This window comes from Sinohyriopsis cumingii, unplaced genomic scaffold (genome assembly GCF_028554795.1).
Source record: "Sinohyriopsis cumingii isolate HCF-2022 unplaced genomic scaffold, ASM2855479v2 utg000573l, whole genome shotgun sequence".
Lineage (NCBI taxonomy): Eukaryota > Metazoa > Mollusca > Bivalvia > Unionida > Unionidae > Sinohyriopsis > Sinohyriopsis cumingii.
The window spans coordinates 240,525-268,475 of NW_028315911.1; the positions used below are offsets into that span (position 1 = coordinate 240,525).

Here is a 27,951-nt window from a genome sequence, read left to right on the forward strand (position 1 = left end):
GTCAAGAGACAACATTTTGCTGGCACAGAATCAAATTAGTACTTTGCTGATAACTTGGTATTGTGCAGTATTAAGGAGTTAGACTTTTATTAAGACACCATATAATCATTCTGCCAACAAAAAAGTGTCCACTTAAGACAAATGGTATTTCTATCAACACGTACTGCCTCCCCTGACAACCAGTTTCTGCAAAAATATGTGACTCTCTCAGGATGCAATCATGGGAAATATCAAAAGGTGCAGGTGTTTGTTTAAGAAAGAAGTCCATTGTATGAGAAATGGTAGAGAATTTTTTTAAAAATTACAATATTCACTGCATTCAAATATTACAGAAATTATACTGAAATAAATGTTTACTCCCCTTACCCTGCCCAGGTGGTGTGATATAGGTGTGCCTTGGATTGGCCAAGACTACACCATCTTTCATAATTCCAATACCAAGTTTGTTAGCACTTCCCTCAAATCCTATTGCAATCACCATTTCTTTTCTGGTCTCTTGTGTCAAGCATATGGAACCTACAATTATGGAAGAAGAAAAAACTGAATGGATCAAATATACCTGGGCTGTGTTCAATAAAAAATTCAGAATAGATCAAGTATACCTAGGCTGTGTAAAACTAAAGAATGGATTAAGTATAACTGGGCTGTGTAAAACTAAAGAATGGATTAAGTATACCTAGGCTGTGTAAAACTAAAGAATGGATTAAGTATACCTGGGCTGTATAAAACTAAAGAATGGATTAAGTATACCTGGGCTGTGTAAAACTAAAGAATGGATTAAGTATACCTGGGCTGTGTTCAATAAAACTAAAGAATGGATTAAGTATACCTGGGCTGTGTAAAACTAAAGAATGGATTAAGTATACCTGGGCTGTATAAAACTAAAGAATGGATTAAGTATACCTGGGCTGTGTAAAACTAAAGAATGGATTAAGTATACCTGGGCTGTGTAAAACTAAAGAAAGAAATATGATTTGTATAATTTTTATTATTTTTGTCACTGTGGTTTCATCTTCCTTTATTTTAACTATTGCCATGATAGTGGTAAGTATCTTGCATAATGTATACAGTATAAATATACGTATCTTACATGATATATACAGTATAAATATACATATCTTGCATGATGCATACAGTATAAATATACATATCTTGCATGATGCATACAGTATAAATATACTGACTTTTGTTTGCCTGCATGAGAACCTGCAACTCATTGTGTACTTTAGCTATTCAGTCTGCTAAAAAGAAAAGCACAAAATTTCCATTGCACTTGCCGAAGACAACTGTAAAACATGAATTTTGGAGGCAAAAAGCCACATGTATCAACTATACATCTGTTTTATGGTAGTTATGAGTCATTTTAAAAATGCTTTCCTTAATATATCATATTCAAGGGAGAAAACATAATATGAAAATTTGTTTCTTGTTTAAAATGTTGATGAGTTATGTCTCTCACTAGTTTTAAGATGATTATTGTGTTAAGTAATGAAAAAACTATATTAATTAACAATAGGTATTTAATTTAGTATTTATACAAGTAAAAACTGGACAATATGATACAGTACGATCTCCCAGATGCCCAAATTTGATGATTCTAAAATAATTGGATTGATCAATTGATTAGATCACATCTTAATGGGCACTGCTATTTCTATGATTACAATGAAGAGTTAACCAGACTAGTTCCTCATGTGATGACATTTTAGCAAACAAATTACTTGATGGCTGCCTGAAGAGTTTAACACATGTCTATTTGCATTGCAAGCATTCATTATACCTCAACAAGTACAGGAACTCAATTAAAACAATAAACAAATCATTTAACTAGTTAAGGGAATGTCAACTCACAACCACAACCTAACTTATATGACAGTGATGGTAATTTCATTGTTAAGAGTAATAAGTGACTACTGGTTATTGAGATCCTTTAGCAAAATCACTAACTTTAGGATAAAGTATCTGTGTTAATTTCAAGCCCTGTACACAAGCACAAAGGTAGAATCACATCATTGCTGTACACAGGAATGTAAAATGAGAACCCCAAACCAAATGAAATTTAAAACTTTGTATTCTGGTGTCTATTCTCATGGTAATAAACAAGACGCAAATCACAAATAAAAGACAATATTCTTGCAACAAATGATGTTATCAGCATTTGGGTGCCTAAACAGGGTATAAAAGAACATGTTATCAATAAAAACACACATCATCATGTGTGGCAGAAAAATTACAATTAACACTTTTAAAATATTGAATATTTACAACCATATTACTGTATGCAATAATATATTCAGGTAATCTCTGAAGAGGTAGTGTGGACACCTGAAAACTCACTTATTCCTTGAAGTTTATATAATATTTTCCCTAACCGATAATCATTCTTTGTTTGTAATTAATAAGCTCCTCAAGACTGGTGATTTTCAACTCTTTCTGACCTCTATTCACATATACAATGCTAGTGTGTTTGTCAAAATGATGATTTTGTGGGATCCTACGTATGATTTTGTGGGATTTTTATACTTTTTAAAATAAAAAAACAAATAAAAACATTCTTTGCAAAATGTCATCCTCTTCATATCAGTATATGGTTGACTGTGTCACTTAGCTATCCTTGAATGACATGCTATCAAAGCAATAGATGATGCACTTGCTCAAGGTAGCTGTGATGTTTTCTGGAAAACCCTCTTCCATTTTCACTCATTCAGCTCACTCTTTCTTAAATATAAATAATAATTACCTATAATGTTGGCATAATTATATCAATAGAGTCATATAAGATTGCATCATTCTGGGACAACATCAAGGTTTGAAAACAATGACCCATATTCTCTACCATGTTTTTAACAATGAGTGATACATAAACAAGGTCATTCCTGTGACTATGTATGTATCAGTGTAAACTAGCATAGTTGGTGACCTTATTCAGCCAAGTGCAGCATGATGAAGAAAGAGAAAACACAAATAAAACTACAGAATGACGAAAGAGAACTGCAGCTGCAGAAAGAGGAGAGAGAGACAAATACAGTTGCATGAAGAAGAAAGAGAATTGCAATTATAGAATGATGAAAGACATAAAGAAACAGAAAGGGAAGACAGGCTAATACAACTGTACTTTGAAATGACAGAGATGGAAATACAGAGGCTGAGAGAAAAGAAAGGGAATTTCAATCTAGATTTAAAAAATCAGAACTGGCAAGTGGAACACACTCCACCCTTTACAGACTAGTTGAGTTTTTGATGTTACTAAAAATATTAGGTTAGTACCCACTTTTAAGGAAAAAGATAAACTGCACTTTCTTATCTATAGAAGCTCATACTGCTTCAAGTTTATTTTGAGCCATTCAATTATAATCATTATAATATATATTTGACTAATAATTAAAAGAAAGCTTTAGTGTATATATTTGTCTTTTTTATGAGGAAAGGTGGATTGTATATTTAATTTGTATTGATTATTAGTTTTTTCTCCATGATTATACATTATATACATCTATAATAAATACCTGACCTTGCCCAAATTCAAGTTCACTGTGTACCTGACCAGTAACTTTTATTTTGTCAACAAATGACTATATAGATAATATTTTTTCCTATGATTGTGGATTAAGTATTTGGTTCTGGGTCTAGGACATTTCAATTCCCCCACAAAATAATCTGGTCTACCTGATGTCTGCAATGATCTATATTATAATTTTAGTAACAGACCTTATCTTGTCCACAACTTAAAATGTTCCATAAATGAGCTTTTGACTTTTGTCCTGGTTCTATTTTTGTATCTTTGGTTTTATATCATCTTGTTTTACCAAATAAATTATTCATTCTTGCTTTAATATCTTTAGCAGAATCATTCTTATTGTTGTGTAAAGTATTTGATTTGGGTGAATTTATTTATTCAAACTATTATTCACTGGAAATGCAGAGTGCTCATCAATAATATTTTTGGACTGGAAAAATTAAAATTTTGGACTCATTGTGAATTCAGATAAAAACATTTTGGGATTATAATATTGTGACACATCATAAGACTTTGCATATCATCACATGCAAATTAGCATATCTGAGACTACAGGTATATCAACACATTCAATACTGGAATATATTTGGAATACCACTGGAATTCAGTTGGAACTTCATATATATGGAGTTGTGATAAACTTTTTAGAATATTTGGGAATTAATACACAATACTGTAAGTTCTTTTACAATTTTCACTTTGTATTCTGGGAAAATGTTGAATTTTACAAAACTTGTTGGTTTTCACTCTTTTCTGTTACTTAGTTTAATACCACTGAGTTGTAACATACTCAACAAATGTTAGCAATGTGACTCGCAGATTGTGACTGCATCACTAACAATGTTTAAAATGGTGTACAGTTTATAAAGTTTTATGTGGACCTGTTGTTACTGATGTTCAGAGGTATTTTTTTGTTATTACAATTTGTGGAATTTTTTTAAAAAATACATATTTTTAATATATATATATATATATTCTTAATTAAAACATCATCCTCTACATTTTTGTTTCTTTAAATTTATTAGGATTTTCCTGTTAAGAATTAAGCATTTTTACTATAACATTACATTTTCCATCATCCATTATGATGACCTTGATATTAAACTTACTTTGACCAATGGGTTTGTTTCTTTAAAATTTGTTTGATAATGGAAAAAATTATAATAAAATAAAACCATCTCCAGTAACTTCATGTCTTTGATTATTTGAACCTCTATAGCAACAAGTTATCATGGTATCATGGATGCAAAACAGTTTTGCAGTTCCAAAAACAGTACATTCATGGACTGAGATTCTGTATGTTTACAATGCCAATTAAATATTGAAGAAAGTCAGCTGCTAAATCGAATATATTTTATTATACGTAAACAATTGTATCATAATACCATCAAGATTTTCCCCAATTTGATTATTTTAGCTTTGGGGACAAGATCGAAAACTATGACCAATATAAGAAAAACTTAGGAATGCTACTTAAGTTAAATTTCTTTTGTACCTTGTCTATAAACTTCAGTTTTATATTTGTAATTGATGTTGCTCTACAATATATTTGTTTACTGCAGCATCTTTACAATGGTGCCACAGAAAGAAATGTCTCCTGTGAAGTGCGTCAAAACGGGTGATATAAATAAGCGAACTTTTCCGACAAGAGGTCGTCTGTTTGAAAGCATGTCGAAAAGATAATTTGGGGACAACATTTGTATTCCGAAACAGTGAAAGTGCTTAATCGAGTCAAAATTAAAAAGTTCAGGATACTACATGATTACACTGCGGTTTGAAATTTGCAAGGTAGGAAGGGGTTGCAATATTTTTAGCCTGACTGTAACTGTGCCAGGTAAATACTTTCGAAGACTGAAAGTAAGGTATACGATGATTAATGTCAATGGATCGGCCGCCGACTATTGAAAGTATGCCCTCCTACGCGACTATACAACACCAAAATACGAGTATACACCACCTCCCAAAACACCCGGGCTAAATTTGTGTGAACCCTAAGAATTGTTTCACTGCAAACCCGGCAATATCTTCGTTTTGACAATGCTTGATTTAATACCATTAAAATCACCGCATGTAAACACTGCTTCTTGGTCGTTTAGTCTGTCAGAGTGACTTCCCTTAGTCTAAAACTTTAGCTAATAAAAACAGACATAACTTCATATTGTACCAATCATATCATTCAGCGGTAAGGCCAATTCAATATGTCTGCGCCCATGTCCTGAACAGCAAATTTTATCTTGGTATGCTTACTGCTTAATTGGTGTAATTGATAATTAAGCCAGCTCACTGAGGTTGACTTTAGATTTCTTTTATAATTTCACTATATCTTTTTTTGAGTTGTATATCTGGACAATAAATTACATTTGTTGGTCATACGATTTGTAAACAAAAAAAAAAAAAAATAATAATCCCGGTTACTATTAGTCCTACATGTAAGACCTCGACGCTGTTAGTTTTTTTTTGTGGGCGTCAAGCACTAAAACAAAAACATTGGCTATGTCTTACATTGTAGGACTAAGTTAATAAACACCGAAATACACTAAAAAACAGAAATACACATGTATTTACATGTTCTCGGTGTATATATCGGTGTACACTGGAATTGTGATTTGTTTTTGTTTGAATAGTAATACAAAGCAAAATAAAATATGATTTATGTGATTTTGTATGAATCATTCACGTTTTTCCTATTTTTAGCTGAAATCATGTAATGGCCTAACTCGATCGTACTTGATTTGCCATATATGATTAACAAAGAATTATAGTAATACACAGAATGAAAGTGAAAATAATCAAAATTATTCACAGACATTACATTATATATTTACTTTAACTTTTGAATAATATGAATTCAACCCACTTGCATCATCCGCTCTGGAGATTACCTCAGGTACAGAATGATCAGTCTTTATCATACTACCTCAGTAATTGAACAGAATGATCGGCCATTTGGACATAGAACACAATTAGTTTTACTATATATTCTCTACATTTGTTTCTCAGTACTGACCTTTCAACTGCGTGACAATCAATACAAATCATATATTAATCTAAAATACCTTCAAAGATGACTTCACATTGAAGTTCTTGTCAACAGCTCACATGCATTTTTTGTAGAGCCTGGACTGTAAACAGAACACAGATTTCACTTCTGGATCATCACCAAGGCCTTATTACCCACTGTGCACTGTTGCCGAAATACACTGACAACCACACTTTGAGCTCATATTCTCAAGAATAAACAATTACCTTTAAATCCCTACCAAAAATGCATAAATCTAGCTCTTCTATCACAAACAAAATGAGAGAGGAAAAACTGTTCTAAAAATAGATGAACTATATTCATGGGTACTGAACCAGAACAATTCCTGACAGGCCCAATTTTTTATGGCCAATTTTAATCAAACTTTTATATTTGCATGCCACACATATTTCAACTTTATACATGAAGTCTTTTTGAATTTCCTTGCAAACAAGACATGTGACACCTGTCAGAAAGTGTGTAGTGCTGGCGTTCCACAGGGTGCAAGATTTGGTCCAAGAAACCTTGAGAAACCGAAACTAAATTTGCTCTATCTTCCTTAGTTATAGGAGTTTTTCAATGTAGTAAAAACCTAATTGTAATACAAGATAAGGCCTGTCTGAAAATATGTTTGAAATTTTAAAATATTAATAATTTAAATTTTAATGGAAATTTAAATAAAAATTTAAATTGTCAAAACTAAATTTTATTGAAAAATTATATTTTATTACAAGTTTTAAAACTCATTTTGAAAAATTTAGGCAGCAAAGTTGGCTAATGAATGGTATTTTAAAAAAAATTGGTAAGTTTGGGTCTGTACAACTGATAACATTTTTCCCAGGGTTAGAGAAGCAACATAGCTCAGTGATTTTGGCAGCAAATTGCAATATGCTGTCCAGATGCATATAGGTGTAAACACTAAAGAAACAATGACAGGTGCCATGTTCCACATTTATTGTGTCATGTACTTAGGCATTTGTTTGTATAACTAATAGCACACTCAGATTTAAAGTTCTGTTGGGACCACTACTGTGTTTTATGGCAAAAATGCGTTCCATTTCATTGTTGATAACTACAAAAGACAACAGTGGGATAGGAAAATACAGTTTCTAGGGAGGCTCTACCTTACTGAACAATGGTGACAGTTTATAGTGATATCTAGCACTGGGGCATCATGCCGCAGACATGTGGCATGATGTCCCACCCAGTCACATTATCCTGACACCAAGCCAACCAGTCCTAACACTAACCTCTTAATGCTGAGCGCCAAACGAGGCAGCTGTTAGTACCATTTTTGTAAGTCTTTGATATGACTTAGCTGGGGATCGAACCCACGACCTCCTGCATCCGAGGCGGATGCTCTAACCACTAGGCCACTTTGTGTATTTTAAATGAAGGTTTTATTTGGACTTGCAAAGATATTTTCTGACAAAATTTGACAAATATCCATCATTGGAGCTTGTATATGGTGTATGAATATATACATGCTGATTTCATTTAATATCATTATCAAAAAGTTAATATGTGCATTTGGGGGGATTTTTTTATATTTTTAATTTTCATTTAAATTTTCAAAATAAAAATGCATTTTTTATTTTTTATTTCATTTTTTTTATTTTCAAATTTAATATACACAACATATTCGAATTTCATGTATCTATCATTAATAATAAAGATTTTATAACAATTTAAACTTTACTCAAATACTGCACTGACCGAACATAGAACACAATCAATTTTACTATATATTCTCTACATTTTTTTCTCAGTACTGACCTTTCCACTGTGTGACAATCAATACAAATCATATGTTAATCTATAATACCATCAAAGATCTTGTCAAAGGTTCACCTGCATCTTTTTGAGAGCCTGGACTGTAAACAGAGCAGCATGTAAACAGAATACAGATTTCACTTCTGGGTCATCACCAAGGCCTTATTACTTTCTGTGCATGGTCGCCAAAATACACATGGACAACCACACCCTGAGCTCATATTCTCAAGAATAAATAATTACCTTTAAATCCCTACTAAAAATGCATAAATCTAACTCTTCTATTACCACCAAAATGAGAGGAAAAAATGTTCTAAAAATAGACTAGAACTACATTCATAGGTACTGAACTGGAACTGTTAATTGTGACCTGATTCAATTTATAATACCCATCTAATGAAGTACGACTTATTGATGGGTGCTATAACTAGGAGAAAGTAAATTGTATCAAAATAGCTCAAATCGTATTTTCCTATGCAAAATGGAGATACAATTTTAATCAAATTGCAACATGGCATGTCATGCTTAAAATATGATTTTGTATTCCCAAAACCCTGACAAGAAAACAGTTTTCAGCAATTTTTGAAAGAAAAGAAAAACGAGGACCACTTTCAGTATATGCCCATTACATGTAGCATGTTTAAATGGTAATCAGTAATAATTGGAGCTGATGTGAAACTATCTTTTGGACAGTTTAAATATTGGCAATTAAACCACCATTCCCATATTACTTAATTCGCTGACAATAGCTTGTGAGATATATTTGAAGACTGCAGAGGGTGCGTCTATTGTGCAAATTTGCATAGGTATGATCATGATGTGGAATAACCCAATATAGGTAAATCAAAGAGATGCTAGATACTTTCACATGTCGATTTGAGTATGTCACATGGTGGGAGATATGATTGCCTTCATGTGAAATGAAGAAAAAAAGAACAAGAATTATGTCAAGTTGAGAGACAGCAACAAGCCATTGAGCTGCATAAGGTTTGGAACTGAAGATGTATGTGTACTTACAAACTTTTCATTTGAACATAATGTTACTGTCGATGCATCAGTTGGAACATGGGCTCATGTCCTTGATTACAATTTAACTATTACTCATACATGTGTATTTATTATATTGGTACATGTATGACAGGTAAATTGTAAACAACAATGTTGGTCCCTGTGGTATGGAATACTGAACTTTTAAATACAGGTTTTCGGACTTGACAATAGCAGTACCTGATATTTTGTTACACCTTAGGTAAAATAGGTCAAACTTATGGACAAAAATCAGTTGCCTTACTGCGACAATTTTTTTAGGGTTGTTAGATCTGGCAAAGCATGATCAGTTTAAATTGTCAGAATAGTGTGATTCTTTTTTAAAGCCAATTTGGGAAGCACTTAGCTATCAGCAAAGACCAATAAAATAAGTTTCAGAAGTACTGTTCAATGGAGTTTTACTTTGTGAAGTACACCAGCAAAAAATAAGGAAGGGTAGATTCTTTGCCAATAGCAGCAAACCTATCAACATGTCAACTTGATTCTGACCAGGATTCGCTCAGAGAATCCAGCAGAGATGTTTGAACACCAGTACATCCAGTCTCTGGTGAGCGAATTGATGAACACTAATTGCACTCGCATTACTTTCAAACCCATTATTGAGCCTTAAAGAATTTATATTTTGAATTGTAGCAATTGCGTGTGACAAATAATAAAAATGGGGAAAGTTTTCAGCATATGGAAAATGGAGTCCAGGCTTGTGGAATTTCAGTCAGGGCTTGTGACTTTGTTAAGTCATTAGCCCATGGCCTTTGTCTAAAAATATTGTTTTTTGAGCCCCGATATTGTGTAGTTAAATACCTTTTTTCTTGATAATATCGAAGTATTATTAATTTCTATCTGATGTCAATTTTACAATTAACATTTGTCTTTATCTTTTAACTGAATCTGGTTGTTTAGATTATTTTGACCTAATTAATTGTCCTTAATTTGTAGATAGTTGTAAGAATGCTAAAAGAAAATTAAAATAAAACCTCCCTTAACTTAATGTACAATACAACTCATCCGATGTTTAAATTCTCCATGCTTCATGGTGGGGATCAAGAGAGAGTGAGGGAATTAAGAAAATAACATCCACCTTCTCTGCATCCATCTTAATGAAGTTTCCATAGCATATGTAGAATAACTCTGTGCATCATTTCTCACAGACATCCAATGACTTCCACAAAGTGGATATGTTCTTGATAAAATGAGCATGGTTTACTATTTATGACCCCAGCAAGAATGCTGTAAAGAGATTCACAGAGAGAGAGGCACAGATTTATCCAAGCCGTTATACATTTCTAGACAATTTCTGATATTTCAAGAAAAATGTGATCATTGACTTAGTTATAAACATTTGCAGGTTCTAACAAAAACATTGTGTAATATATAATGCCAAATCAAATTTTAGGTAGTATTAGCATAATGGCAATGTCTCATGAAAACTTGTATACTGTTTGTGGTGCAATTAACTTTTTCTCATAATACTCCTTTGAGCAGTTCAGATGCTAGTGGCCATATTTGTGGGGACTGGCACTTTATTTTAGGTTTGAAAATTTGGATATTAAACATTAGCTGTTATTCTGATAAACATGAAACCAAGATAGTAAATTGAACAGGTTAATAATTTTAAAGCAAAGTGAATGCTTCAGTAGTACATAAAATTTCCAGACATCAAGTATGCTTTTTATAATTATTCAGAAATGGATTTCTTTGCCCCCTATTCAGTCCCCTCTGCCCAAAGTAGGGGCCCCAAATGGCCAAGTGGTCTAAAGCACTTTCCGTTATGGATCACTGCCATCTCACCTCAGTCTGCGTGGGTTCAAGTCTCGGATTCGGCCAATGTGGGTATGTGAGAAAGCTTGCCAGTAGCTTCTCGTGGGTCGGTGGTTCTTCCCAGGTTTTTTCCCCGGGTTCTTCTGCCACTTGAGATCAGTCAAACTATTCCTTATAACATTGATTTTTTTGTTTATCCCACTTGTTCTCTCTATTTAATCGATGACAAATATAACAATGCTTTTATTTATTTCTACATGGAAAAGCAGAAGAAAAAAATTAACTTTGAGCACAAACATTCTTATAAAACAGTAAAATGAACAGGTAGAAGGGTCTATCATGACCTTATTATTTTCATTAAAAAAAGATATTATTATATGGCCAGCATTTAACCCAACAATCATCACTGAGATTAGCATAATTAAATACTAGTTTCATTCAGTGCCAGAGAGTTAGGTCCTTTATCATGTACATGAACTCGCTGAAGAAATCAAACTTTTTGTGTCCCATGTGTTATATATAATTTGTATTGTGTGATTGACATTAGTCCATAATTGTGGGTAGGAGTTTGGGCCTACCTGACTAATGTCTTTTTTTCTTCTTGTAAATAATATATTACATAGCCAGTTTTTGTCTTTGATAGTAGATTATATATTAAGATTATTTTTATTTGTAGGTAAACATATTTACCTGTACTTAGATTGGAGTCCCAGAAATTGGTTTTCCCCTTAGGAATTCCTGATGTACCTGCTGTTTGCCATGTACTTTACTAAAGTTTTAATGATATTGTTGACAATTTTGATTGTCCTAGAAATGAACATTTGACCCTCATCCTGGTGCACATATTGTGACTTAAGAGAGAAGTAAACAAATTCTTTATTCTATATCTTAATATCAGTCTTAGTGGAATCAAATTTAGTTGTTTATTTTTTATTTGAGAGGATTTATTAATATATGTTATTCATTGGAATTATACAGTGCTTACTGGCTTTATGATTAAATTACTATTTTACAATTATTGTGAATTCATTCAATGACATTTTAGATTATAACATTGTGTTACATCAAGACTTGGCACATTAGCAAATTCAAGATCATTGGCAGATCAGCACATTAAAGACTGGAATTCATTCAGAATACTATACACTTTTGGACTTGTGATAGAACTTGTATCTCTATTTGGGATTTGATTTGATTCACAAAACTTAAAGTTTCTTTTAGATGTTCATTTTGTATCATAGAGAAAGCAATTATTTGTTGAATTTTACAAAATTTGTTTGGTTTTGCTCTTTGCTGTTACTTAGTTAAGACCATAGAGTTGTAACAGATGAAAGAGTGACACAATATGCTCATAAAATTTATATATTATAAAATTGACTAAGTATGGAGTTAAATATATTATGGCCACTTGTGTTCTTTATAAATTGTTGCTTTAACTTTTGAGATTCCCTTTGCAGTGTACACTGTATGTGACTTTGTGACCAAAGTGCAGCTTTTATTTAAATATTTTGAATTCAGTTATTTTTGTGAGCATCAGTTTGCATGGCTCAGAAAAAATCAAATTATGTTGGATATACATGTACCTATATCAGCAAATGGCATTTTTGGTAAATGCATTTTACTTAAGGTATTTAAATTGCTTGCTTGTATCAACCACAAAATCAGTTCAGTTCTTTTCCCCCCCCCCCACCTCCCATTTTGCATCTAGGATCTATTGGGATATGGAAAATATTTCTACCAGTCCCAAACATCTGGACCACACAAAAGATTTAAAAGGGATAAATAATTGCTTGCATCAGATGTAATGGCCCAAAAACCATGCCACGGGGTGTAAAACCAAAATGCAGGAATTCCTGTCCCATGCGTAATTGGCAACAAGATTAGTGAGACTGAAATCACACTATGCTTGGCTAGGTATTAGTATTTATTATAATTTTTTCTATTTGCAGCTATGCATCATCAAGGCATGATTAAGGTAATGAGCCTTTCTTTTTTTTTTACAGTGATTGCAAGTGAAACAAATTAGAGCAATTCACTTTTTTAGGAAAACATGCACATGATTAACAATCAAAACAGTCCAATTAAACTACAAGTCATAAAGAGTATGGTAATTATCTTTAAGAAAGAACACTTTTAACACGTCTTTCAGTCAAAAGAACACTTTTAACACATCTTTCAGTCAAAAGAGCACTTTTAACATGTCTCAATCAAAAGACCAATTTAAACATGGATCTTATGATCAGAAGGGCACATTATTATATCACCAAATTTTTTTTGTTGCAATTTTTATTACTATTATACTGTATGTTGTTATTGATGATGTAGAATTGGAAAATCAGCAGTGGGAACAATTGACTTCTTGCTCAGCTTCAAAGCAGGAAATATATTAATTATGGAAAATATTTTAACCCTTTTAAGGCATTTTTATGCAAAGTTCATGCACAAAAAGTTACCTGATTTGCCAGGTGACATACCAGTGTGACACTAAATTATTGTCTTATGCCATTGAAGGCAGGGAATGTAGGATTTTTTTCTTACATTAGTTTCAGTTGGCTAAGAAAATGTCCATTCCAGACTGGTGCAGAACCAAATTGTTGTTGTAAGATGTATATTCTAGCAATCATATTTATGAGGCCATGTGATGTCAGTCTATGTTGCAAGCTGAAATCTTGTAATAATTTCACTGTCTTATGCATCATGATTCATAATATGATTAGATTTAAAGAATCAGCATTGGAAGTATTAAGCAATAACTGTAATGTTCAGCAGACTTGTAAGGTCTACAACCTGTGAAAACACTGTCTTGTTCAATTACCCAGGTACAGGTCTCACACAACTATTTGAATTCAATGTATGTTATCCTATGAAATATTTCAAATTAAGGTGAGCAAAAATATTTTAAAATTCATTATTTACCTCAATTCACACAAGTTTCATTGACACTTACAATGACAAATACATTATATGTTGTGCAGTACTTAAATGAAATATAAGCATCTGGAAATGGTCCAACATCGAAAATTCATTTTCATGTAAACAAGGTATTATAAATGCCATTGTTACACTTCAGTTTCATAAAGTCCAATCTATCAGTTTAACAGCCTGTCAGGTACCAGTACCACAATGAAGTGCAAAAAAAAACATACATCAGTTATGCCTTTAAAGAAAAATACTTGTAAGTGCTAGGCCAAATACTGGATCATATCAAACAAAATAAGAATAGTGTATCACATAAGGATAATCTACCATATTCAGCGTAGTATGGTGTTGCTTTCTTATGTTTGTGATGGTGATATCATCAAATCTTGCGTTTAACTATTGGCTGAATTCAATTGATCCACAGATATGGTGACATCATCAAATCTTGTGTTCAGCTATTGGCTGAATTCAGTTGATCCACAGATATGGTGACATCATCAAATCTTGCGTTCAACTTTCAGTTGATCCACAGATCTGCCTGATCAACATCAGATTTATTCAATCACATGAAAAATGACAGGGTTTCTCAGTTCAAGGAAGAAATTACTTGGCTTATAATTTGATAAAATGTCAATATTTGGTTTTAATGAAACCCAATGATGTTTAGGACCAATATCTTTCAAGATTCAGTATTATCTAGATCATTTGGTATATATGAATTTTTGCAGATAACAGCATTGGGACTTTAAGATATAAATTCATTGAAGACCTTATATGTATATAGTGATAAAAAGGATTGTTAAAACCAAAAGTTTGTTAAAAATAATTTTCTCAGTTAGCTGTAAGGAAGTTGCTAATTTTATTAGACCTTATATATTCATACTAATCTTCTTCTTTTTCTTCTTCTTCTTCTTCTTCTTCTTCTTTTTCTTCTTCTTCTTCTTCTTCTTCTTTTTCTTCTTCTTCTTCTTTTTCTTCTTCTTTTTCTTCTTCTTCTTCTTCTTCTTCTTCTTCTTCTTTTTCTTCTTCTTCTTCTTCTTTTTCTTCTTCTTCTTCTTCTTCTTCTTCTTTTATGCATCCTTCTTAGCCCTTGGATGAATTATCATTGGTTTATTCAAGGTCAGTTTATGTTTTTACTGGTTTAAAAAAAAAAATATGCCTTAATATAAGTGATAATCATTCTATTATATTTGGTACATTCTCCGATTTTATCTTTAGAGAAAGGAATATTACTACCAAATTCTAACTGCTGTCAATGGTTAGATTACAATATCTTGGTTACGAATAGGTAAAACTATACTCTGTAGATTCCTCTTATAAGACATTTAGAGTGTGTTTTGCTAGGTGAAATGTGTCTCAGTGATACTTTATCAAGATCACGATGGCTACTGTAATCAGGAATTTCACGTTGCCCAATTATCACAGAGCAGGGACCCAACTTTTGTAAGAGGAATTCCATGTAGCCCAGTCATCACAGATCAGAGACCCACTATTCGTAACAGGAATTTCATGCATCCCAATCATCATGGACAATGATGGCAAGTAAATTTAGGAAATATGATTAAACCTGCAAATGATGAACTCTAAGTTAAGTGCAATAATATTTATTGCTGTCAGTTTGTTTCAGGAGGATGTGGAGAGATCAGAGGAATATATTCCTAATCTGTCTGAAAATGAAGAGGCCCAAAGATTTCTAGCCAGCATACCTACTAAAGGACTTTCCATGAAACCAGGGAAAGAAGTGAAAGATATGCAGTGTATGAGTTACATAAAGTTTTCTGTATTTTTTTGGCTTATAGTCTAATACAAGCTTTACCCATGATGCCTAAAAGTGGTAGATCAAGGTATTGTTGTTGTTGTTGTTGGGTTTAACGCCATTTTTCAGCATACGATAGGCTATACATGGCGGCCAGTATTAATGGTGGAGGAAGAAACCCGGAAAAACCCTAGGAAGAACCACCAACCCACAAGAAGCTACTGGCAAGCTTTCTCACATACTTACATTGGCCAAATCCTTGACTCGAACCCACACAGACAGAGGTGAGATGGCAGTGCAAGGTATTGTAACAAGTTTTCTAAAGTAGGTGTTGTACATAAAAACTATAGCACAGTCACATATTTATACTGTGTCTTAAAGAAACTTTTGTACAATATTAAATTGAAGTAAATTATGAGCCGTTAGTTAGACAGTATTACAGTATTCCCTTCCAATAAGTCTGTACAAATTATAGAGAAGTGGTGTAATGCCCAACTGCAAACAATGTATACTCTGATTTGCTGCCCTAGAAGGCACTGGCAGATCAGTGTTTACACTATTTTATGTTCTTGCATGAGAAGCATAGGTGAGACATATTGATCACTTCTAATGGCATTGCTGGTGTAGGCATTATTGTTATATTTTTGCATTTAGTTCAGTTTCTCTGACACTTTTGTCTGTACCAAACAATGAAATATGATGGGTGTTTGAATGGTACTGATCATCAGAGGCAAAGGTAGAGGTATGCCACAGTGTTATGTTTTAGCACGAGTTCAGATTCTCAGACACTGTTGTATATCCTGCCACAAAGCCTGATTGGTGTATTCGTTTTGAAGGCAACTATTCTTGACAGGCAAAAGTAGGTCACAGTGAATTATTTTTCTTGCACTTGGAACTTTGTTATAATTTCAGCTCACCTAGCCACTAGACCAAATGAGCTGATTATATTGCCCTGCATCTGTCATTCAGTGTATATGCCATCTGTCATCCATCAACATTAGGTGTTTTAAACTTCTTCTCAAACACTTCACAGCCAATTTCAATCAAGCTTGGTAGGAATGTTCTTTGTGAATGCTCTAATAAAATTGTGATTGTTGAGGCTTCTCTAAATGCTTTCTTTTTAACCATATGTAAAATCATGTCTTTAGTTTGTTTTTGTTTGAATGGCTGAGCATATTTTGTCAGGCTTGTTAGAAATGTTTTTAAGGGTATACTCATTAAAAATCACTGGAGTTTCTTAGGACATGTTCTGTCAAAATTGTGACTGCCTTAGCAACAGTGTGGCTTCTGTGGCACCCTGTTGGAAACCTGTTTTCAACATTTTCATTAGAATGGCTAAGTCAATATTGATACAACTTGGTAGGGTGGTTTCTTTGGACAGGCTTACTCAGAATTGTGTCTGGTGTGATTTTCCTATTAACAGTATGACTTTCTTAGCAACTAGGTAGAAAACACGGTTGGACTTCTCATTACTGGTACAAGTGAGGTAAGAAGGTTTCTGCTCAGTTGAAATTTAATCCACAGCAGCATTATTGGAAACCTATTTTTCGTTGCTCTTCAAGAATGGCTGAGAATTTTTTTCTTCTAAATTTGGTATGAATGTTTCTTAATACATAAATATAGCTAATAATAAAATGTATTTTTTAACTATAGAAAGTCTTTCAGCACAGAACTGTCTTACAAATCAAAACAGCTTTGGTAGGTACATTTCTAGTAGGAACACTTTTCACATTCATATAGAAGATGCAATATACCATCTAGCTCAGTTACTCAGCTCAGCTAAACAACTTGTGAAATAGGAGGGCTCAAAACTGTAGTCCAGAAAAATGGGAACGATGATTTCTCCCTCCAGATAATAAGGGGAGAAGCGAGAGAGTTGATGGAAAAGTGAGGGACAAAATATGTATATTATAATTTTCTTGCACAAATATTTTTGGATTTATGATCTCAGTAAAGTCTCTACTGTTGTAGTTATTGTTGTTGTTGTTGTTGTTGTAGGGTTTAATGCCATTTTTCAGCACACGATAGGCTATACATGGCGGCCAGTATTAATGGTGGAGGAAGAAACCCGGGAAAACCCTAGGAAGAACCACCAACCCACGAGAAGCTACTGGCAAGCTTTCTTACATACCCACATTGGCCAAACCCAAGACTTTAACCCATGCAGACAGAGGTGAAATGGCAGTGATCTGTAATGGTGAGCATTTTAGGCCACTCGGCCACTTGGGGCCCCTCTCTACTGTTGTAAGGTATATAAATATTTTTTTCAAAAACTTCAGCAGAAGGGTTTACCCATTGTCAAAATCAGTTTATATAAAAAACAAAAATACAGTCTTTTGAAAACCTCTTTTCATGATGTGGATGAAATACTGTTGTAACCAAAGCAATATTAAAATAGAACATGTGACAAAAAATTAAATAATGCAACTGCAAAGATCTTTGGTAAAATAGTTAATTTTATTTTTTTGCTTGTCTTTTTGTTTATTTATTCTTTTATTTGTCACTGAGTAGTATTTTACCTGAATAGTTCCAGAACATGTTTATACTTTTTATTTTAATAAAGAAAGAAATTTGATATACAGTAGATGCTACCCTGCAAATACTCCAAGTTTTCTCTGACCCTTGTTGCCCCATTTTTGATATTTTGATATTTGTGATGGGGTGTAGGGTCAGAGTCAATTCCCTACCAGATGTTGAATTTGCTGACAGCATTTGGTGTCAGCATGGGATAGAAGCTCATTAGCTGGCCCAGCAAACTTTAATGACCTTTCATCAAGATATACCTGCATGAAATTGATAGGAATATGATTTATTTTCTAAGAAATCGTGATCATAGCAGTCATTCTGTCTTTAATCTGCTGACAGACGAGATAAAAGAACATCGTTGGTGAAATTTGACCTGGATCTGGCTATTTGCATTCCTAGTCACATGACTACACAACTCTTGCAACCTACATGTCAATGACATCAGAGGTCATACAGTCAGGTGATATCAACAATAAACAATTTCTAGTGTTGCTGTAGGAAAACAAGTCGAACATATAAATGAAAGTCATGTAATTTTTATAGAAAAATGAAAAAACATAAACTTATCAAAATATTGATTGTGAAAACAACGACCGAAAATCTGTAAATATTGCAGCAATTTGAAGAAAACCAGATTCATTATGCAGAAAGCACATGTCAGTGTGGTTGTCATATGACATCAACAAAAACATCGCTCGGTACTTCTTGAAAAATGTTTTTCTCCACCCTGCTGCGATACCTACAGGTTTCTGGTTGTTGTTCTCAGAATAAATATGTTGAGAATTAAGTGTACATTATATTTATTTACAAAAATTAAGTAACTTCTATATAATAGTCCAAATTCTATGTACAACAACTTTGGAAATGTGTTTTTTGTTGATATCACATGACTATATGACCTCTAGAGTCACTGACATGTTGGTTGCAAGATTTGTGTAGTCACGTGACTGGGGATGCAAATGGCCAGATCCAGGTCAAATTTCAGCAATGACGTACTTTCGTCTCATCTGTCAGCGGATTAAGGACATGACTAATGTAATGCTCACAATTTTTGAGAAAATATATCATATTCTTATCAATTTCATGCAGGTATATCTCGATTAAAGGTCGTTCCATTTTGCTGGGAATTTTTTATATGGAATTGACTCTGACCCTACACCCCAAACATAAATGTCCAAATATCAAAAATGGGGTGGCAGGGGTCAGGATTTCAACACCTTCTGGAATGATAGCTTGATTCAAGGAGGGATTACTATTTAACAGGGAGTATTGGAAAGTTTCATTTCAGCTGATTGAAAGCATAGGAATTAAACTTGCATTGTGGGTACACAAATAAGTTCAAAACAGTTTAATTGTACCTTGCACATTGTTCTTATCACTACCAGTAATGTCAGACAATAACAGAAAGTGGCAGAGAATAACTTGTTGGTCTAACTAGAACCCTGGAGAATTTTTACTCACATGTTACAACCTAGGTAAGGTGCTTGAGAAACCTAAGATCATTAAGAAAACTGGTAAGTGGTATACTTAAATTTATTTTTCTCTTGGTCTACAAATCTGTGCTTGAAGTGGAAATTGTTCAAAGGCATAAAAAAAATTACTTTTTGGCAAAATTGAAATTAACTCTGATCACACTTTTCATTCGCAATTTTGAACATTGAATGCCAACGATTTCAACCCAACAGTTGGAAGTTTTCCTGACATGGGTGTCTTTCATCCAATAGCACCTCCATATTACTTCTCTTGCCATTTTTGCCAGTATATGTTACATGAGTAATATCGTGTCCACTTGGACCTCTTATTAGTCTATGCCACAGCACAGCAGGCAAGATATAGCATCATGTGTGATTCTTGCCTTCAGATTTCAAGCCAACAACATCAGTTATAATTTGCCATTGCATTACACGATGGTAGATCTGAGTGTAGACTCTTCATACTTGAGTATATGTTGTATGAAAAAAATCTGGCATTCTACACAAATGAATTTTACATGAATAAGATTCAAATTTAAAAAAATGTATTTCCAATAATTTGAAATTGGTATATTTGTCTTAGCCATGCAAGGCTTTGTGTAGAAACACTACTAAGACAGATAATTGCCTTATTTATGATATGCCTGCTTTATGTTTAGTTTCCAAATGAAGTAAAATATATATCTCTTGTGAACATTAGACATTAAGAGAAAATCTTAAGTCTTTTTGGACTCATAAAAATGTAGAGGAAAGCTGCTTTCCTTCAATCCTGTGGTCATACAGAAGTTGAGGTAAATTTGAAGCTTTCATGATAAAGACTGGTTACTGCTTCATACTTTGATGAACTTGAAAATGCATTTATCAAAAACAAATGGGATGCCTAAGATTTAATCTGTGTCTGAGATGGGCCAAAGTCTAAGATTTAATTTTGGCCTTTGTCTGCATAAATGTAAGCAAGGTGAGATAATGTAGTTTTTCTGACATCATCGTCAACCAAGTTAAAGTTCTGGATATTTTGAGTGTCAGAAACAGATTGTACGAAGAAGACTATATTCACAGGTGAGACACTGTGTTCCATAGAACTTGACATTCTTCCTTTCTTCTATCATTCTAGGCTGGCATTGCAAGGGCTATGGACATAGAAGAGGGGACAAAAATTGTCCAAAGTTCAAATCAGCCAACATACAGACAAAAAGACTGAGATGGGTAATATAGAAATATACTTCCTTGACATATCAGGGTTAATTTCAGTAAGGTTAGCATTGGTTTAATTTATTTCCAACATATCAAGAAAACAAAAATGACAAATGGATTTGAAGAAAAACAAATGTGTTCCAGCTTTTAGCATTTAGCATGTAAATAAGTTGTATAACAGTCCAATACCTAACTACAGACACTGCATATTAAAAAAACAGGGAAGAGTGAGAGGCAAGAAATGTTGGATTGTTGGTAATAAACTATTTGCTTGTGGCACAAAACTATAGCAAATGATCAGTGTAGGTTGCTAAGTAAATAATAGTATGCAAAATTCTATACAACTACAGTTCCACTAATAGTTCACCAGGGAAAGTGAAATAGTATCAGTTTAGGTAAGAGACTCAATTGACAGATCTTAGTGGCAATGTTCAGTATTCATTAGGACAGTTGGTAAGCACAACCTATGACTAGATCATAATTTTTATCCAGTTGTGAGTTTAAACTTTTTTTATAACAGAGGAATTAAGACAAATATTTCAAAGAAGTTAAGCATCATAAATATGGAGAATCTTAAATGGACAAAACTTTAAATTTATCAATGATTTCTCCAGAATTTTCCCTTAGAGGGGATGTAGGGACATCTGTAAGGGGTAGGGAACTGGCAATTTTGTAAGGCTTGGACTTTCAGACTTTAAAGGATAGTGATTGTATGATTCCCTCTGCACTAAAATATAATTGTGTACCTTTACACGACTTGAAGATTTTTTAAATAAAATACATCAGTTTTCTCTGTTGTTGAATAGAAAACGTATACAATAAGACAAACAACAAAGAGTATGTTGTTTAATTATTAAGTTTAATCAACAGAATCTTGAAGTTTTTCATAGAATCTTTTTGGAATAAAAGTTCTCCACTCAATCAGAATATCTAAACAAAGTAAATAAGTGTAATAATTATTTCCTGTTTTTATTAGAAATGTTTTGATTCACAAAATACAAGATGAAAATAAATTTTTAATTTATGTGTTCATTTTTTGTGTGCAAATAAGACATTGGATGTCATGGTATCAAGCAAAAGAAGGCTTAATTCTGAGTCTTGAACTTTATAAAGTATTGCACATTTTGCTTTAACTACTTCATTGCCTATTTAGGTTACCTTAAATATATTAGGCTTGAAAATGTGCAGTAATTGCAGTAGGTTAAAGGTTAGAGCGTTTGGTTGAATCGATAATCTGTTGTCAAACTATTAGCCTCCAGAATTTGGTCCTTCATAATAGTCATGCGAGTTATACATAAATTCTTGCATGCCAGGTGTACTACTTATTTCGTTGTGAAATCATCAGGTGTACTACTTTTTTCATTGTGAAATCATCAGATGTACTACTTTTTTCATTGTGAAATCATCAGGTGTACTAATTTATTCATTGTGAAATCATCAGGTGTACTACTTTTTTCATTGTGAAGTCATCAGATGTACTACTTTATTCATTCTGAAATCATCAGGTATACTACATTTTTCATTGTGAAATCATCAGGTGTACTACATTTTTCATTGTGAAATCATCAGGTGTACTACATTTTTCATTGTGAAATCATCAGGTGTACTACTTTATTCATCGTGAAATCAGGTGTACTACTTTTTTTGTTGTGAAATCATCAGGTGTACTACTTTATTTATTTTGAAATCATCAGGTGTACTACTTTTTTCATTGTGAAATCATCAGGTGTACTACTTTATTCATTGTGAAATCATCAGGTGTACTACTTTACTCATTGTGAAATCAGGTGTACTACTTTTTTCATTATGAAATCATCAGGTGTACTACTTTATTTTGAAATCATCAGGTGTACTACTTTTTTCGGTGTGAAATCATCAGATGTACTACTTTATTCATTGTGAAATCATCAGGTGTACTACTTTATTCATTGTGAAATCATCAGGTGTACTACTTTATTCATTGTGAAATCATCAGGTGTACTACTTTATTCATTGTGAAATCATCAGGTGTACATTTTTCATTGTGAAATCATAGGTGTACTACTTTATTCATTGTAAAATCATCAGGTGTACTACATTTTTCATTGTGAAATCATCAGGTGTACTACTTTATTCATCGTGAAATCAGGTGTACTACTTTTTTTGTTGTGAAATCATCAGGTGTACTACTTTATTTATTTTGAAATCATCAGGTGTACTACTTTTTTCATTGTGAAATCATCAGGTGTACTACTTTATTCATTGTGAAATCATCAGGTGTACTACTTTACTCATTGTGAAATCAGGTGTACTACTTTTTTCATTATGAAATCATCAGGTGTACTACTTTATTTTGAAATCATCAGGTGTACTACTTTTTTCGGTGTGAAATCATCAGATGTACTACTTTATTCATTGTGAAATCATCAGGTGTACTACTTTATTCATTGTGAAATCATCAGGTGTACTACTTTATTCATTGTGAAATCATCAGGTATACTACATTTTTCATTGTGAAATCATCAGGTGTACTACTTTTTTCGGTGTGAAATCATCAGGTGTACTACTTTATTCATTGTGAAATCATCAGGTGTACTACTTTTTTTGTTGTGAAATCATCAGGTGTACTACTTTTTTTATTTTGAAATCATCAGGTGAACTACTTTTTTCTTTGTGAAATCATCAGGTGTACTACTTTATTCATTGTGAAAGCATCAGGTGTACTACTTTATTCATTGTGAAATCAGGTGTACTACTTTTTTCGTTGTGAAATCATCAGGTGTACTACTTTATTTTGAAATCATCAGGTGTACTACTTTTTTCAGTGTGAAATCATTAGATGTACTACTTTATTCATTGTGAAATCATCAGGTGTACTACTTTATTCATTGTGAAATCATCAGGTGTACTGCTTTATTCATTATGAAATCATCAGGTATACTACATTTTTAATTGTTAAATCATCAAGTGCATTGTACTGGAGAAGATGAATGGCCAACCATGCACCAAGTAACTGTCATTCAAAAGAAAATTTCTTGTAACATCCACACTGTGTGATTAAAGGAATGGCAATAAATGTAGATGCAACATAAATTTATTTGAAATATTTATTCTAATCAACTGTGATAATGATTATAAAGAGTATTTGCCTGTAAACCTCCCAAACACTATGTTTCCATGAATGCGTTATGGATGTCATATTTGACTGCTTTCTCCAGGCTGGATATTCTTAAGTAGTATGATATTTGCATTTATATCCAAATTAAAAATCAGTTCTTGTAAAGATTAAGATGGTTCAGTACAAAATTAACCCACTTCATATAACAAAAATTATTAATATTCTATGTGATTGTTTAAATATATGAAATTCATTGATTGGGGAAAAATAATTGATTTGTTATGATGGAAGTTTTTCTTGGATGCAGGATCAGTGTTTTGGGTCTTATTGTTAGTACACTTCGTGATATCTGATTGGTACATTGAAATTTTGTCTTGTATTTAATTGATTCTCTTTCATCTTTTTCTACACAACATAATTTTTGGTCTGGATACATGGTAGTCAGAATACCATTCTGGTAGAAAATAATATAAAGGTGTATACACAAAATAAAAATTTGTTAACAAGTAACATGTAGATCCCTGTATAAATGTCAGAATACCATTCTGGTAGAAAATAATATTCAGGTGTATACACAAAATAAAAATTTGTTAACAGGTAAAATGTAGATCCCTGTGTGATTCTCTGATTTACACATTCTTCTTGACTACCATACAAAAAGTTTTCATGCTTTGAAATAACTTGCAGCACAGTTAAAAAATTTGCAGATATAAACTCTTTTTCTCATTTCAATTGAGTTTTTAATCAAAATTAAGCAGATCACAATTTCAGATTCATCATTAATATATATTTGTTATATTATGATTGAAATTTGTCTGGATGTCAACATAATGTCCACATAAACATGTATTCATGTTAATACATGTTAAGTTTTTTTTGAGATAAACTGCCAATGTAAAGACTGTGTTTAATTTGAAATGTATAATTATTTCAGTAGCATGTGAAACAGATTGTGTTTTTAAATAAATATATTTTGGTTCTGATTGGCTTAAACACAGTCCTAAATAAATATAAGTTTCTATTTTAATTTAAACTAATTTTGTTTTGGTAATTATGTGCAAATAAACTCTTGTGGGTTTCACATTTGTAAAACAACCACCACCTATATAACAAGATCTGAAATTATTCTATTGAGTCGATAACTGTGTCTTCCAAAACATTCTTTCCCAAACACTGAAAAAGTGAATATAATGAGAGGGATTTTCTTAATGTATTGGCCTATCATTGCAACACTTAAGCTTAGAATGACTTCTGTAAGGAAAGTGTTTTTGAATAAACCCCATATAGTATGTTCAAAGAAATGTGTGATATGTTTAATGAATAAAAATATACCTTACAGTTGTTCTTCTCCTGTATCAGCACAACAGCAGTTGTGTGTAATATTCATTAACTGTTAGGGCCCCAAATATTGGTATCTATAGCAAGTAAAAAAAAATACACTAGCAAGAATCTAAATCATTTTTCACAAGCATTTTTGGGATAAATCCAAAACATAAAATCTGTAAAAGATAGATATGCACTATAAATTACAAAAATATTAACCAGCTTAAAGATTTGGCTAAGTTAACAAGTTTTCCTAAAATTTTATTCATATTTAAATTGTGTGATATAAAGATCAATAATGAATTTAGCTGTTGATTCCAATGGCAAGCCAGACAGATCATTTCAGAACCAGGTTTAGATATTAATGACTGCCATTGAATAAGCTTTTTGTTTTGATGATTAGATTAACCTGCAAATGCTGTTTAAGGAGATAGTGTTGTTTTTATTTTTCTTCACAGTCATTTAAGCATCCTACCTTATTGGCAGCAGGTCATATATTTGGCTGTTTGATATGATGCATGTTTTACTTAGTTTAGATGGTACTAACAGCTGCCTTACTAGATGCTCAGCATTAAGAGGTTAGTGTTAGGACTGGTTGACCTGGTGTCAGAATAATGCGACTATGTGGGACATCATGCTACATGTCTGCAGCATGATGCCCCAGTGCTAGACATCACTATAAACTACCACACTGCAGACATCATAGCAAAATGACTGAAAAATTGTTAAAGCTAAGTTAAAAATCCTAATCACACACACACACACTTAGTTTAGAACCATTACTACTTTAAATATTTACTTTTTGTACAACATTCAGTTCACTTAAATTGTCTAATGTTCTTAAGCTGAAATTTAAGAATTACTAAAATGTGATGGAAAAAAATGCTATGATTTAGACACTCATAAATCTTTGGTTCAGTCAGTTTACTTAGCTAATAAATGTGATGATACTAAAATGCTGTTATTTAAACACTCATAAATCTTTGATTTAGTCGATTTACTTAATAGGAGTCATAATAAATTGTGATGCAGAATCAAAGAATGGCAAACAGTTTTATAAACCTTTGCTGAGTTTTTAACACACGAGTTGTCTTGGGGGACATTTTTAAATTTTGATAATTGATTTCAACAGTTCAAGAAGTGTACCCAGGACAGCAAAGATAAACAATTCTTTTTCTAATTTTCAGAGCCATGAAGATCCTATGTACAGATATATTGAAGAGAATAAGAGGAGAGAGAAAGAGAAAAGGTATTGCAGGATTCATAAATAGGTGACATTAATTTGGTGTAATTAAATTTGTGGTGAATGGATCAAAATGCAAAATAATAGACAGATTTAATTTTTCAAAGCATACCATAAGGTGGAGCATATTTATTATATTCTGATGTCCACCCCATCTGTCTGTTCCCTAATTTGTTTCTACACATTAAGTTTAGTTATCCACCATCTACCATTAATAAACTTTTTAAATTGCTTGCATTTGGGGTATGGAAGAAGCCTGTTGATTCTGTGTCCAAAGGTCAAGGTCAGGGTCACTATGACTGAAAGAAGAACAATGCTTTCTGCACAATGACTCTGGTTTAACATCTCAAACTGTGGATGGCTTGGGTCAGAGGTCAAACAGTTCACTAACAGTGCTTCCAGTACATGCTGGACCTTCAAATGCTAGTCTTGGATCCCAGTGTTTTAAGGCCTGGTGTTGTGGTTTTTACTTTCATACATGGATACACCACAGTAGCCAATCTAGTTGATAAAGCACCCATGAAATTAAATCAACACAAAAATAGTATTGTTCTGGTTGTTAAGATTAAAAAAATGACCCCACAAAACATTATCTGCAAAAAATGTAACTCTCAAACCACAAAGTTTTATCCTTGGAAATGTTTCTCATGTGTAATAATTTAGACTCTTTCATTTAAACTCCCATTTATCCATAATGGTTGGATAAGCACGGTCCCACTTTACAGTCATACATTAAGTTAGCATGTGTGAGATTTGCCTTATGTTACCTGTTTTATAATTTGATAAGCTTTGTTCTTTCATTTTTTTTATGACAGGATTCAACAGCTTCAAGCTCTACTAATTTCATCAACAGATTCAAGTGACTCTGAAGTTACAGAGAAAAGTAAAAGAAAGAAAAGCAAGAAAAAGAAAAAGAAAAAAAAATCTACTAAACCCATTTCTAAGTGTCAAGAAGAACAGGCTTTATATTTTAAAGAGACAAGGACTAGTCACAGTGACACATATTCAAAAGACAAAGGCCATAAAAGAAAAAGAAATGATAGTGATTGTTTAGAAAAAGAAATCCACAGCAAAAAGCACAAAAAACATAAACACAGAGAAAAAAGACTTTATTCTCCATCATCTGTGAAATCCGATCAAGGCAAAACAACTGTGAAGAAGAAGAAAAAGAAAAGACACAGATAAAGGAAGGAAATAAAGATATTGTGATATTATCTTACTTTTGTCATTTTTTTGTTTTTTGATATTCTAATATCTCACCTGGAATTAAGGCCAATTGAGCTTCATTAAAGTGTATTGTCTGTATA

The 27,951-nt window shown here is 32.6% G+C and overlaps 2 protein-coding genes across 3 annotated transcripts in view; one reads left to right on the plus strand and one right to left on the minus strand.

Moving 5' to 3' along the window:
* The window catches only part of LOC149773776 (putative tRNA N6-adenosine threonylcarbamoyltransferase), a 54,634-nt gene extending 49,006 nt beyond the window's left edge, over window positions 1–5,628 (minus strand). Inside the window, exons 1-2 of one of the 2 annotated variants that reach the window (XM_089946017.1) lie at window positions 5,571–5,628; window positions 367–516 (exon numbers count right to left, since the gene is read on the minus strand). In XM_089946017.1, the coding sequence (XP_089802143.1) occupies window positions 367–481 (115 nt within the window). In that variant the 5' untranslated portion in view covers window positions 482–516; window positions 5,571–5,628. Of the gene's footprint in view, window positions 1–366; window positions 517–5,471 lie in introns of both variants that reach the window. The other variant, XM_089946018.1, reaches the window with a different exon arrangement.
* A 55-nt stretch (window positions 5,629–5,683) lies between these two features.
* Window positions 5,684–27,858, plus strand: LOC149773777 (uncharacterized). The gene is made up of 6 exons (XM_089946015.1): window positions 5,684–5,754; window positions 13,064–13,089; window positions 15,661–15,790; window positions 20,902–20,993; window positions 26,589–26,650; window positions 27,460–27,858. Exons 2-6 carry the CDS (start codon window positions 13,066–13,068, stop codon window positions 27,827–27,829), a joined length of 678 nt encoding a protein of 225 aa, XP_089802141.1. The 5' UTR covers window positions 5,684–5,754; window positions 13,064–13,065; the 3' UTR covers window positions 27,830–27,858.
* The last annotated feature ends 93 nt before the right edge of the window (window positions 27,859–27,951 follow it).